General features: G+C 46.1%; 1 protein-coding gene across 2 annotated transcripts in view; it reads right to left on the minus strand.

Annotated features, from left to right (window-relative positions):
• Positions 1 to 225: 225 nt before the first annotated feature.
• DIXDC1 (DIX domain containing 1) overlaps positions 226 to 13,525 on the minus strand; it is a 258,363-nt gene continuing 245,063 nt past the window's right edge. For both annotated transcript variants that reach the window (XM_082273246.1, XM_082273245.1), the window contains 3 exons: positions 12,771 to 12,882; positions 10,397 to 10,505; positions 226 to 977 (listed from right to left, as the gene is read on the minus strand). In XM_082273246.1, the coding sequence (XP_082129372.1) occupies positions 897 to 977; positions 10,397 to 10,505; positions 12,771 to 12,882 (302 nt within the window). In that variant the 3' untranslated portion in view covers positions 226 to 896. The remainder of the gene's footprint in view (positions 978 to 10,396; positions 10,506 to 12,770; positions 12,883 to 13,525) is intronic.

A 13,525-nucleotide genomic window follows, 5' to 3' on the forward strand; every position in this document is an offset into this window, starting at 1 on the left:
GCATTTTTAAATGGATTTCGCAGCAAAGGAAACATAGATGTGACAATTTCCCTGCTTCCAAATGCTTCTAGATGTCTCGGTGAAGCTAAGGTAAATTTTAGGGCAGTACTATCTACACTTAGGATTATATTTACTCTATAACACTAACAACTGACAGGTATTAACAGGCTGATGAGCTCCTATATACCCCAGTAAGTGGGGTATACTGGGGTATATAGGAGTTATGGCACTGATGCTGCAAATTCTACCAACGAGCTGAATCACTAAAGCTTCTTCCCCTTTTTTTAAAAACCATGCAAATAAAAATTGGATTTGCATCACATCATCACCAGATTATGAAGCTGTGATATTTGTCAACAGGACATGGACAAATGGATGTTATGGGAAAATATTGGTATATGACATTACTGTGCACAAATAAATAGCTATTTTTTTAATTTAAGTTACCTTCTTGCTAAACATATCTGTGAGAAAAATAGGACTTCTGCTGTACAGTATGTGTCTTGCAAGACTGGTGGTTTCAATATACAAGTGAAATACACACATAAACCCCAAATCAATGCAACAATCTGTCCCATTTAAAAATACTGAATTTTCTCCATAAGAATATATATGTAACACGTAGCTTGTAACATCCTCCAGTAATGGAAGTCAGCTACCCTGTAAACTGCACTGTCCTTCAGTCTCCTCCTGAACAAGTGGGAGATTCTCGCAGTATAAAGCCAGCAATGACTGATCGCTGCTTCTTCTTTAAGATGCAAAACTGTAAGGTTATCCGGTGCCCATAGGGACCTCTTTTGGCAGCATGAGAAATAATCCACAAGGGTTTGACAAGTTTGTCTTTAGTCAGTTCATTCCAAGAACATTTGGTCCTTGTAATGGGGAGAAGAATGTATTCAGTTGGTTCCATGGTCTTCTTCAACCCATGCCACAATTTTTCCTTCCCAGCCTGGGATGATGTCATCATCATGGAATACCTAGGAGGCAAGAAAAGACAAATCATAAACTCACCCAGTGATTTTTTTTAAGCACATCAGAAATCTCTCATATCAATTTCAATGTATTAACTGGTTTATTCTACATAACTGTATAGTAATGTAAAGGAGAGTAATGTATTAGTAACACTGTAAAGTGAGGAATATAGGTATTTGATCCCCTGCAGATTTTGTAAGTTTGCCCACTTACAAAGAAATTAAGGGTCTATAATTTTTTATCATAGGCGTATTTTAAATGATAAAGACAGAATATCAACCAAAATTTCAGAAAAAAACACATAATACAAATGTTTTTAATTGAGTTGCAGTTAAGTGAGTAAAAAAGGTATTTGATCCCCAAGCAAAACATGACTTAGTACTTGGTGGAGAAACCCTTGTTGGCAAGCACAGAGGTAACAGGATTCTTGTAGTTGGTTACCAGGTTTGCACACATCTCAGGAGGGATTTTGGTCCACTCTTCTTTACAGATCTCCAAATCCTTAAGGTTTCTTGGCGGTCACTTGGCAACTCGAAGTTTCAGCTCCCTCCATAAATTTTCTATAGAATTAAGGTCTGGAGACAAGCTAGGCCACTCCATGACCTTAGTGTTCTTCTTCTTGAGCCACTCCTTTATTGCCTTGGAGGTAAGTTTTGAGTCATGCTGGAAGACCCATCCAAGACCCATCTTCAGTGCTCTGGCTGAGGAAAGAAGGTTCTCATCCAAGATTTTACAATACATGGCCCCGTCCATTGGCCCCTCAATGCAGCAAAGTTGGCCTGTACCTTTAGCAGAGAAACAACCTCAAAGCATAATGTTTCCACCTCTGTGCTTGACTGTATGGATGGTGTTCTTAGGGTCATAGTCAGCATTTTTCTTCCTAAAAACATGGTGAGTTAATTTATTGCCAAAGAGCTCAATTTTGGTCTCATCTGACCACAAAATTTGAATCATCTAGATGTTCATTGGCAAACTTGAGATGGGCCTGCACATGTGCCTTTTGGAGGAGGTGGACCTTGCGGGCGGTGCAGGATTTCAATCCGTGGCAGCTTATTGTGTTACCAACGGTTTGTTTGGGGACTGTGGTCCCAAGTTCCTTGAGATCGTTCCTTAATCTCCTCCCGTGGGCTGATCCCTCTCTTTTCTTTGATCGTCCTTACCCTATTAGGCAAAATCTTGCACGGAGCTCCAGGCTGGGGGGGGGGGGGGGGGGGCGATTTATGGTCATTTTGTATTTTTTCTATTTGAGAATAATCGCTCCAACAGTTGTCTTCTTCTCACCACGCTTCTTGCTGGTGGTCTTGTTGCCCGTTCCAGCCTTGTGCATGTCTACAATCTTGTCCCTGACGTCCTTTGACAGCTCTTTGGTCTTGGCCATAATGGTGAGGTTTGAGTGGAAGAAAGAGACTCTATGGACAGGTGCCCTTTATACACATAACAAATTGTCGTTAGGAGCACCTTCTTAAATTGACAGGACTAATCAGTGTACCACATGAGCACATACTCTGGCCAGTTTGTGGGAGCCAGAATTATTGTTGGTTGGTAGATTAAATACTTATTTTACTCACTGAACTGCAACTCAATTTCTAATATTTGTATCATGTGTTTTTCTGGATTTTGGGTTGATATTCTGTCTCTATCATTTAAAATACACCTATGATAACAATTATAGACCCTTCATTTCTTTTTAAGCGGGCAAACTTGCAAAATCTGTGGAGGTTTAAATAATGACTTTCCCCACTGAAATATGGGTTCCAACATAAACCAGACCCAGACAGAGAATGCACACTGCAGCTGTTTGCAATTATAATTCACGCCTCCCTCTTTTTATATACAGTATCTCACAAAAGTGAGTACACCCCTCACATTTTTGTAAATATTTTATTATATCTTTTCATGTGACACCACTAACACTGAAGAAATGACAGTGTGCTACAATGTAAAAATAGTGAGTGTATAGCTTGTATAACAGAGTAAATTTGCTGTCCCCTCAAAATAACTCAGCACACAGCCATTAATGTCTAAACTGCTGGCAACAAAAGTGAGTACACCCCTAAGTGAAAAATGTCCAAATTGGACCCAATTAGCAATTTTTCCTCCCCGGTGTCATGTGACTCATTTGTGTTACAAGGTCTAAATGGGGAGCAGCTGTGTTAAATTTGATGTTATCGCTCTCACTCTCTCATACTGGTCACTGGGAGTTCAACATGGCACCTCCTGGCAAAGAACTCTCTGAGAATCTGAAAAAAGGGATTGTTGGTCTACATAAAGATGGCCTAGGCTTCGGAAGGTTGTCAAGACCCTGAAACTGTGGCCAAGAACATACAGCGGTTTACCAGGACAGGTTACACTCAGAACAGGTCTCGCCATGGTTGACCAAAGAAGTTGAGTGCACATGCTCAGCGTCATATCCAGAGGTTGTCTTTGGGAAATAGACGTATGAGTGCTGCCAGCATTGCTACAGAGGTTGAAGGGGTGGGGGGGTCAGCCTGTCAGTGCTCAGACCATACGCTGCACACTGCATCAAATTGGTCTGCATGGCAGTCATCCCAGAAGGAAGCCTCTTCTGAAGATGATGCACAAGAAAGCCCGCAAACAGTTTGCTGAAGACAAGCAGACTAAGGACATGAATTACTGGAACCATGTCCTGTGGTCTGATGAGACCAAGTTACCCTTTTTCGTTTCAGATGGTGTCAAGTGTGTGTGGTGGCAACCAGGTGAGGAGTACAGAGACAAGTGTGTCTTGCCTACAGTCAAGCATGGTGGTGGGAGTTTAATGGTCTGGGGCTGCATAAGTGCTGCCGGCACTGGGGAGCTACAGTTCATTGAGGGAACCATGAATGCAAACATGTATTGTGACAAACTAAAGCAGAGCATAATCCCCTCCCTTCAGAGACTGGGCCGCAGGGTAGTATTCCAACATAATAACGACCCCAAACACACCTCCAAGACGACCACTGCCTTGCTAAAGAAGCTGAAGGTAAAGGTGATGGACTGGCCAAGCATGTCGCCAGACCTAAACCCTATTGAGCATCTGAGGGGAGGAGTGCATGGTCTCTAACATCCACCAACTTAGTGATGTGGTCATGGAGGAGTGGAAGAGGACTCCAATGGCAACTTGTGAAGCTCTGGTGAACTCCATGCCCAAGAGGGTTAAGGCAGTGCTGGAAAATAATAGTGGCCACACAAAATATTGACACTTTGGGCCCAATTTGGACATGTTCACTTAGGGGTGCACTCACTTTTGTTTCCAGCTGTTTAGACATTAATGGCTGCGTGTTGAGTTATTTTGAGGGGACCGCAAATTTACACTGTTATACAAGCTGTACACTCACTACTTTACATTGTAGCAAAGTGTCATTTCTTCAGTGTTGTCACATGAAAAGATATAATAAAATATTTACAAAAATGTGAGGGGTGTACTCACTTTTGTGAGATACTGTATGTGCACATTACAGCAACTCAGGTGGGAGGTAGTGACAAATCCCCCTCGCCCAGGCCCTGCTTCGAGTGATTTCCACCTGTTTGGACCCCTAAAAGACTTCCTCGGAGGCCAGCATTTTAGTACTGATGACCAAGTGAAGCAGGCTGTCCTAGGATGATTCAGACGTACTGACAAATCTTTCTATACCAAAGCTTTCCAGGCATAAGTTAAATGCTGGCATAAGTGTATACAGTGCTTTAGGTGGCCCAAAAGAGGTGCCGGTACTCTATTATAGCCTATAAATTTTTTCACCCCCCCACCCCACATCAGGGTCTCCGCAGAGCACCCCCCCTGGCCTGGGCTGGGACTCCAGAGCAGGGGGACTCACTGGTGGTGACTGGTCTGGCTCTGGAGTGGGAAATATTCTTGGGGGGGGGGGCAATTGAGGGCGCATGTGTCCAAAATGAGCGTACTGGTACGCTAAGGCGCACGGAGAGGTGGCGGTATGCTCAAGAGCCATATTTGGAAGTGGCGGTACTGAGTACCAGTGCATACCAGCCCACTTAAAGCACTGAGTGTATAGATGTAGCAGGGGAGTATGTATAAAAATAAATGCAAGTTCCACTCCTTGAAATTATTTTTTTTTTTTCATGTATAAACTCAAAAATCCAGGTTTGACTTGAACGCCCCTCATAAATGCTTGTTTTTGGGTTTAATACTGCTTTAAGAGGGGATATGATCGCGATATACAGTACAGTCTTTGAATGAAGCGGTTCAATGTTCAACAGTGTAAGAGGGTACTTTATGGTTAAAGTGATATGGATGTGGGACTCCCTTCCACAGTTGGGGGTGTCAGTAGAGAGGGTGGGCAAATTCAAAAAACTTTTATATGTGTTTTCAGAAGACAGCAGTCACACATACACATGCACACACGCTCGGGTTGTACTGGATGGAGTGGTGTCTTTATTTAGCCTTACCAAATATGTACCCAGAGGCGGCTCTTTAATTAGGCAAAATAGGCGGATGCCGAAGGCCTCGCGCTCATTGGGGCCTCGCAGCCGCCTGATTTGCCTGAAGGAGGAAGGGGAGACACCAACATCGGGAAGGATGGCGCTGGCTGCGGATGTGCGGGACCAAACTTCTCACGCCGGGACTAGTCTGCACTAACATTGACTTGGCTGACCCCCCTCCCTCCCCCCCTTTAGCTGCAAGAAGGGAGAGCCGAGCCCGAGGTGAGTCACTGTCCCTCGGACGCTCTAAACATGACAGGAGAGAAAGCCAGGGACCAATGAGCTGCAGGCTGCAGGCTGCCGGGTTAACTAGTAGGTGAAGCCCCGCCCTCCACGTGTGTTGTGCTTTCACCCGGCAAAGCAGATGCTGGTTGTGATGGGGATCTGAGGAATTCAGGGATTATGGTGAGTCTAATGAAAGGAAAGATTATTGCACACTGACACAAGACTGCTCTGTCCATCGCAAGCCCCTGCATGCAAACAACTCCTCTTCTATGTGACCGGACCGACTCCTGGAGCCCACACACACAGACATCACATGTTATCCTGATCACACACAGGAGTGCAGAACAAAAAGCCTTCTTCTGTCTGCTCTCTCCCATCCATCCCTATTTCCCATCCCTCTCTCTCATCCATCCCTCTCTCCCATCCATCCCTCTCTCCCATCCCTGTCTCTCCCATCCATCCCTGTCTCCCATCCCTCTCTCCCATCCATCCCTATTTCCCATCCCTCTCTCTCATCCATCCCTCTCTCCCATCCATCCCTCTCTCCCATCCATCCCTCCCATCCATCCCTGTCTCTCTCATCCATCCCTCTCTCCCATCCCTCTCTCCCATCCATCCCTATTTCCCATCCCTCTCTCTCATCCATCCCTCTCTCCCATCCATCCCTCTCTCCCATCCATCCCTCCCATCCATCCCTGTCTCTCTCATCCATCCCTCTCTCCCATCCATCCCTGTCTCTCCCATCCATCCCTATTTCCCATCCCTCTCTCCCATCCATCTCATCCATCCCTGTCTCTCCATCCATCCCTGTCTCTCCCATCCATCCCTATTTCCATCCCTCTCTCTCATCCATCCCTCTCTCCCATCCCTGTCTCTCCCATCCATCCCTATTTCCCATCCTCTCTCTCATCCATCCCTCTCTCCCATCCATCCCTGTCTCTCCCATCCATCCCTATTTTCCCCATCCCTCTCTCCCATCCATCTCATCCATCCCTGTCTCTCCCATCCATCCCTGTCTCTCCCATCCATCCCTATTTTCCCATCCCTCTCTCTCATCCATCCCTCTCTCCCATCCCTGTCTCTCCCATCCATCCCTGTCTCTCCCATCCATCCCTATTTCCCATCCCTCTCTCATCCCTCCTCTCCCCATCCTCCTCTCCCTTCCCATCCCTTCTCCTCCATCCATCCCTTTTCTTCCCATCCCTCTCATCCATCCCTCTCTCCCATCCATCCCTGTCTCTCCCATCCATCCCTATTTCCCATCCCTCTCTCCCATCCATCTCATCCCATCCCTGTCTCTCCCATCCATCCCTGTCTCTCCCATCCATCCCTATTCCCATCCCTCTCTCTCATCCATCCCTCTCTCCCATCCCTGTCTCTCCCATCCATCCCTGTCTCCCATCCATTCCTATTTCCCATCCCTCTCTCTCATCCATCCTCTCTCCCATCCATCCCTGTCTCTCCCATCCATCCCTGTCTCTCCCATCCATCCCTGTCTCTCCCATCCATCCCTGTCTCCATCCATCCCTCTCTCCATCCCTCTCTCTCATCCATCCCTCTCTCCCATCCCTGTCTCTCCCATCCATCCCTGTCTCTCCCATCCATCTCTCCCATCCATCCTATTTCCCATCCCTCTCTCTCATCCATCCCTCTCTCCCATCCATCCCTCTCTCCCATCCCTGTCTCCTCCCATCCCTCTCTCCCATCCATCCCTATTTCCCATCCCTCTCTCTCATCCATCCCTCTCTCTCATCCATCCCTGTCTCTCCCATCCATACCTGTCTCTCCCATCCCTCTCTCCATCCATCCCTATTTCCCATGCCTCTCCCCATCCATCCCTCTCTCCCATCCATCCCTCTCTCCATCCATCCTGTCTCTCCATCCATCCCTGTCTCTCCCATTCATCCCTGTCTCTCCCATCCATCCCTGTCTCTCCCATCCATCCCTGTCTCTCCCATCCATCCCTATTTCCCATCCCTCTCTCTCATCCATCCCTCTCTCCCATCCATCCCCTTATCATCCCTCCCTCTCTCCCATCCCTGTCTCTCCCATCCATCCCCTGTCTCTCCCATCCATCCCTATTTTCCCATCCCTCTCTCCCATCCATCCTGTCTCTCCATCCATCCCTGTCTCCCATCCCTCCCTCCCATCCATCCCTATTTCCCATCCCTCTCTCTCATCCATCCCTGTCTCTTCCCAATCCATCCCTGGTCTCTTCCCATCCATCCCTGTCTCTCCCATCCATTCCTCTATCCCATCCCTCTCTCTCCCATCCATCCCTCTCTCCCATCCCCCCTCTCCCATCCATCCCCTCTCCCATCCATCCCTCTCTCATCAATCCCTCTCTCCCATCCCTCTCTACCATCCATCCCTCTCTTCCATCCATCTCTCCTATCCATCTCTCCCTCTCTCTCCCATCCCTCGCTCTCTCTCTCTCCCATCCCCCTCTCTCCTCTCTCCCATCCTTCTCTCTCTCCCATCCCTCTCTCTCTCTCACCCCTCTCTCTCTCACCCCTCTCTCTCTCTCACCCCTCTCTCTCTCTCACCCCTCTCTCTCTCCCATCCCCTCTCTCTCTCCATCCCTTCTCTCTCCTCATCCACTCTCTCATCCCCCTCTCTCTCTCTCATCCCTGTTTCCTCCATCCCTCTATCTCCCATCCCTCTCTCTCTCCCTCCCATCCCTCTCTCTCTTTCTTTTTCTCTCTCTCTCTCTCTTTCTCTATCTCTCTCTCCCATCCCTCTCTTTCTTTCTCTCTCTCTTTCTCTCTCTCACCATCCCATCTCTCATCCATCTCTCCCACCTCTCTTTCTCCCCTCTCTCTCTCTCTCTCTCTCTCTCTCTCTCTCTCTTCCGCCATCCCTCTCTCTCTCTCTCTCTCATCCATCTCTCCCCACCCCTCTCTCTCTCCCCCCTCTCTCTCTCTCATCCCTCTCATCCCTATCCCTCTCTGATCTCTCTCATCCCTCCCTCTCCCATCCTCTCTCTCTCTCTCTCTCTCTCTCTCTCTCTCTCTCATCCCTCTCTCCCCCTCTCTCTCATCCCCCTCTCTCTCATCCCCCTCTCTCTCATCCCTCTCTCTCTCATCCCTCTCTCTCCCATCCCTCTCTCTCTTTCTCTCTCTTTTTTTTTTCTCTCTCTCTCTTTCTCTCTCTCTCTCTCTCCCATCCCTCTCTTTCTCTCTCTCTCTTTCTCTCTCTCTCTCTCTCGCCCATCCCTCTCTCTCTCTCTCTCGCCCATCCCTCTCTCTCTCTCTCATCCATCTCCTCCCACCCCCCTCTCTCTCGCCCATCCCTCTCTCTCTCTCCCCCTCTCTCCCTCTCTCATCCCTCTCCCTCTCTCATCTCTCCCATCCCTCCCTCTCCCATCCCTCTCTCATCTCTCTCATCTCTCTCTCATCCCCTCTCTCTTCTCTCTCTCTCTCTCATCCCCCTCTCTCTCTCTCTCTCTCATCCTCTCTCTCTCTCTCTCTCTCATCCCTCTCTCTCTCTCTCTCTCTCTCTCATCCCTCTCTCTCTCTCTCTCTCTCTCTCTCTCTCATCCCTCTCTCTCTCATCCCTCTCTCTCTCTCATCCAACTCTCTCTCTCTCTCTCTCTCATCCTCTCTCTCTCTCTCTCATCCCTCTCTCTCACTCTCTCTCTCTCTCATCCCCCCTCTCTCTCTCTCATCCCTCTCTCTCTCTCTCTCTCTCTCTCATCCCTCTCTCTCTCTCTCATCCCTCTCTCTCTCTCTCTCTCATCCCTCTCTCTCTCTCTCTCTCATCCCTCTCTCTCTCTCTCATCCCTCTCTCTCTCTCTCTCTCTCATCCCTCTCTCTCTCTCTCATCCCTCTCTCATCCCTCTCTCTCTCTCTCATCCCTCTCTCATCCCTCTCTCTCTCTCTCATCCCTCTCTCATCCCTCTCTCTCTCTCTCATCCCTCTCTCTCTCTCTCTCATCCCTCTCTCTCTCTCTCTCTCATCCCTATCTCTCTCTCATCCCTCTCTCTCTCTCTCTCTCTCATCCCTCTCTCTCTCTCATCCCTCTCTCTCTCTCTCTCTCATCCCTCTCTCTCTCTCATCCCTCTCTCTCTCTCATCCCTCTCTCTCTCTCTCTCTCTCATCCCTCTCTCTCTCTCTCTCTCTCTCATCCCTCTCTCTCTCTCTCTCTCATCCCTCTCTCTCTCTCTCTCTCACTCTCTCTCTCTCTCTCTCTCATCCCTCTCTCTCTCTCTCATCCCTCTCTCTCTCTCTCATCCCTCTCTCTCTCTCTCATCCCTCTCTCTCTCTCTCTCTCTCTCTCTCTCTCATCCCAGGTATAGGAAGTAAGTGACAATCACTATACAGAGGGAGCTTGTGTTGCAGTGCATGTCCTGGCGTGATATGATCCAATGACAAAGCTGGACTGGCCATGGGTGAATTGCCATCAGTTCATTGTACACTGTTCAGTGCAATGTATTATAAAATTGAATTGCTTGAATTATTTTGCCATTATGGGCATGAGTGGGGCCTCATGTCTAAGTTTTGCCTAAGGCCTCACAAAGCCTAGAGCCGCCTCTGTATGTACCTATGTATAATAACTGACGGAAGCAAAATATAATTTGTGTGTTTGAAGCCTACAGTGAACCTCAGTGCCATGCATGTAATGTATAATGTTGAAGTCCTTGGTCACTGTGCACAATCAGGGACAAGGTGCCCTTGCATTGGGGAGGGGGCACTATTTAGGATTAACTTTAGACATACACCAAAACTGTAAAATGTAAGAATATAACACAATTTCAGATACATACCTCTTCCTTTACTGTTCCAAACTCTGGATCTAGAGCCTTGAAGTGGTATCTGTGATTTCCCTCCCTGTCAATGGCTACCTTGAAGTCCCTCAACGTGACTTCCCCTAACCTGTAGGGCACATGATAAAAGTGCAGTCATACATTAGTGAATAATACATGTTTATTTCCCATACAGACAACAGGATGTTTTCTACTTTCAGACATTTCTATTAAAGGATTTCAACATTTGCATTAAGAATAAATTAAATCTACGGCATGCATGCTCTAGGGAACGAGGAGCACTGGTGGGCTCATAGATTTTAAAGAATGGGTTAAACATTACAAGTGACCACACTGTGCAGATCCCTAGCACAATGAACTATAGGTAAGTAAATTCTATTAGCTCAGCATGAAGAGGGAGAGGACTTGGATAGGTAAGTTAGGTAAGTGCACTAAATGTTCACATATCCTAAAGCCTTGTTGACACAGGTGTACTACAGCGTATGCCCGTGCTTTACCTGCACAGGGATGCACAGGTGTTTAGTGTATCTCTGTGGAGGCAGTCCCATTCATGTCCATTGGGATGCAGTGGCTGCATGGACACTGCATCCCAATCTGACATCAATGCGGGTGCATGGCCCCAAATGTAGACTTTGTCCGTTCAGGGCCCTGCACCCACACCCACACAGATGTCAGATTTGGAGCAACATCTGTGTATGTGCAGCCACTGCCTCCCAATAGTCATTAATATGACTGCCTGCATGGGGATGCATGGACCACCAAAACATGGCCCTCTCAGGGGCATACGCTGTAGTAGGCCTATTTGAATAAGGCATTAATAAAATAAGTCTTGAGATGATCTTGAGCCCTCAAGGAAGGCTTGTGCATGCAGACGGCTTAGAGGTAGATTAGGAAATATTTAGTGCTTCTTTGTGGGTGATATATGAATGTAGACAGCCTAATGCAAAATGTTTCAGTAGCATAATAAAACCTTGTTTCTGTTTATAACTCTACTTTTATGAAAGCGTGCATTGCTGTACTTTTTGCTGATGCTGTGCAGCACAGTTATCATGTTTTACTGTTCAACTTATCTGACTGAAAGTCTTTGGACACAGCTTGTTCTTCCACTGAAAACAATACTCTGTCTAGGTGACTTATCCTGTGTTAGATTTCGGCTGGCCATAGATGGAGCGTTTTTCTTTCCTGCAACCACTGTTCCTCGATTCCCCCATCAACACAGTCGGTGTTGATGGGGGAATCCCTCCCGCGGAACCATTGTGTTCTCCTGGTGGGGAAGCTGTCCCTGCCTGGAGAACACAGTGAATAATGCTAAGGGCTATAACAGCATTGATTAATCAACTTGGGTACAGTCAGCCTGCCCATACATGGTTCGAATCTTGGCTGGTTCAGCAGGAACTGATTTGAACTGTCTATGGCCGGTTTTACTGTAGCATCCATTCAGCAAGGATAGCGATTTTACACTTACTGACATAGAAGGAAAGCTTAAAAACAACTTTAGAAAGTGTGATCATGAAAATACAATGCTTTCATATAAAGATTATATGACAAACCTATATTTTTGGTGTAATGACTTTTATGTCACTTTATTTGTGCAATATCAATTCTTGTCCTTTAATAAGAGGTGAATGAATCATTGCAGTTCTCTGCATACTAGGTATATTGGGGAAGGCGGTAAAGCCTTTTACACATTATGAGTTTTTTTTCATTCATCCCAGCGGGTTGAACGAAAAACAATTGTCAACTCCGGTCAGAGCCGCTATACTAACTAAACAAAATTAGTATAGCAATCAACCCCTCTAAGCTATTGTGTTCTGATAGGGGAGACAGCCCCCTGACTAGAAAATTCCGATCAGTGCTCTCCGCCATTGGCTGAAAGCACTGATTGAGAGTCAGTCGGCTACTGGTTTTCTAGCAGGCTAGGCCGACAGAAGCCAGCCAAACGGCTGACTTTTGTTGGACAGAGTGCCATACACATGGGCTAAATGTCAGATGTTTTAATTTTGAACCGGCCAATGTCTTCTGACATTCGGCCCGTGTGTACGGGGCTTAAGTGTGATGCTTTCAAGGGGAAATGCAAAGTTTGGGTTTTGTTACATAACTGCTTGATAAATCTCATGATTAACTGCATGCCAGAAAAATAACAGTAAAGTGTAAATCACTTAATAAATATTGGATTCATATTGGCCAAATTCATTGCAAACAGAGAATCAATATAGAGTCATCACTAACATGGTCATGATGACATGATAACATGCTCAGGAAATGTTGTCTGAATAGAATGACCTATAAATCTTACCCAAGATAACTGTAATATCATTGCAATGGTATTGGCAAATAATATGGTCCTAAAGAGGACCTGTTAAACTTACTGTACCTCTTTGGTATGTTGACCATGAAGGGTGTTAGTGAGCGGTCTGTAAAATATAGCACTTTGGTGCAAGAATTACTACCTCCCATGATTGGGGCACTCTGTGAATGAGGCATCTCTGCAATAAAACACAACATATCAATTATGATTAAAATATGACATTAAATGTTCCAAACACACCAATTACAACACATTTATATGTTATTCATATTTGAATATATGTCCTTATATATGCATTGTAGATGCTGCTATTTAATTAATGTTAACTTATAAAGCATAGGTAATAAAACCAGGGGCATTTTAGGAACTAGCATTCCCTGGGATAATATTTTCAAATTTCTGCAGCTATCCTTGAAAATGAATTTCAATGAAAATGAATTTATTTAACAAATCAATGTAAGGAGAAATACTAAATGCAGCATTCACAGTGCTGATTGCAATGCATACAGGTCACCACGGGGAAACTCAAAGGGCTTTTGCGTCTTCACTTTCTTAGCACTGTAATTCTCAGCTGATATGCACTTCACATTTTTATATCACTATGCTTCTATTTTACTTTTCACAAATCTAGGTAAAGAAAATGCAGAGAATTATAGACAGGGTATAAAGATTTTTTTTCTCGACCTAAAAATCAAAAATGTTAATTTCACCTGTGCCTAAATGATTGTCTGGTAGCCATGAGAAGGACTGGATCTATTTAAAGCTCCTTTCACACTATCCGTCCGTCGGACAGATTCTGTTTTTCTCAGCGGGGGATCGAG

Source organism: Pelophylax lessonae, assembly GCF_965119305.1.
Source record: "Pelophylax lessonae genome assembly, chromosome: 12".
NCBI classification, from domain to species: domain Eukaryota; kingdom Metazoa; phylum Chordata; class Amphibia; order Anura; family Ranidae; genus Pelophylax; species Pelophylax lessonae.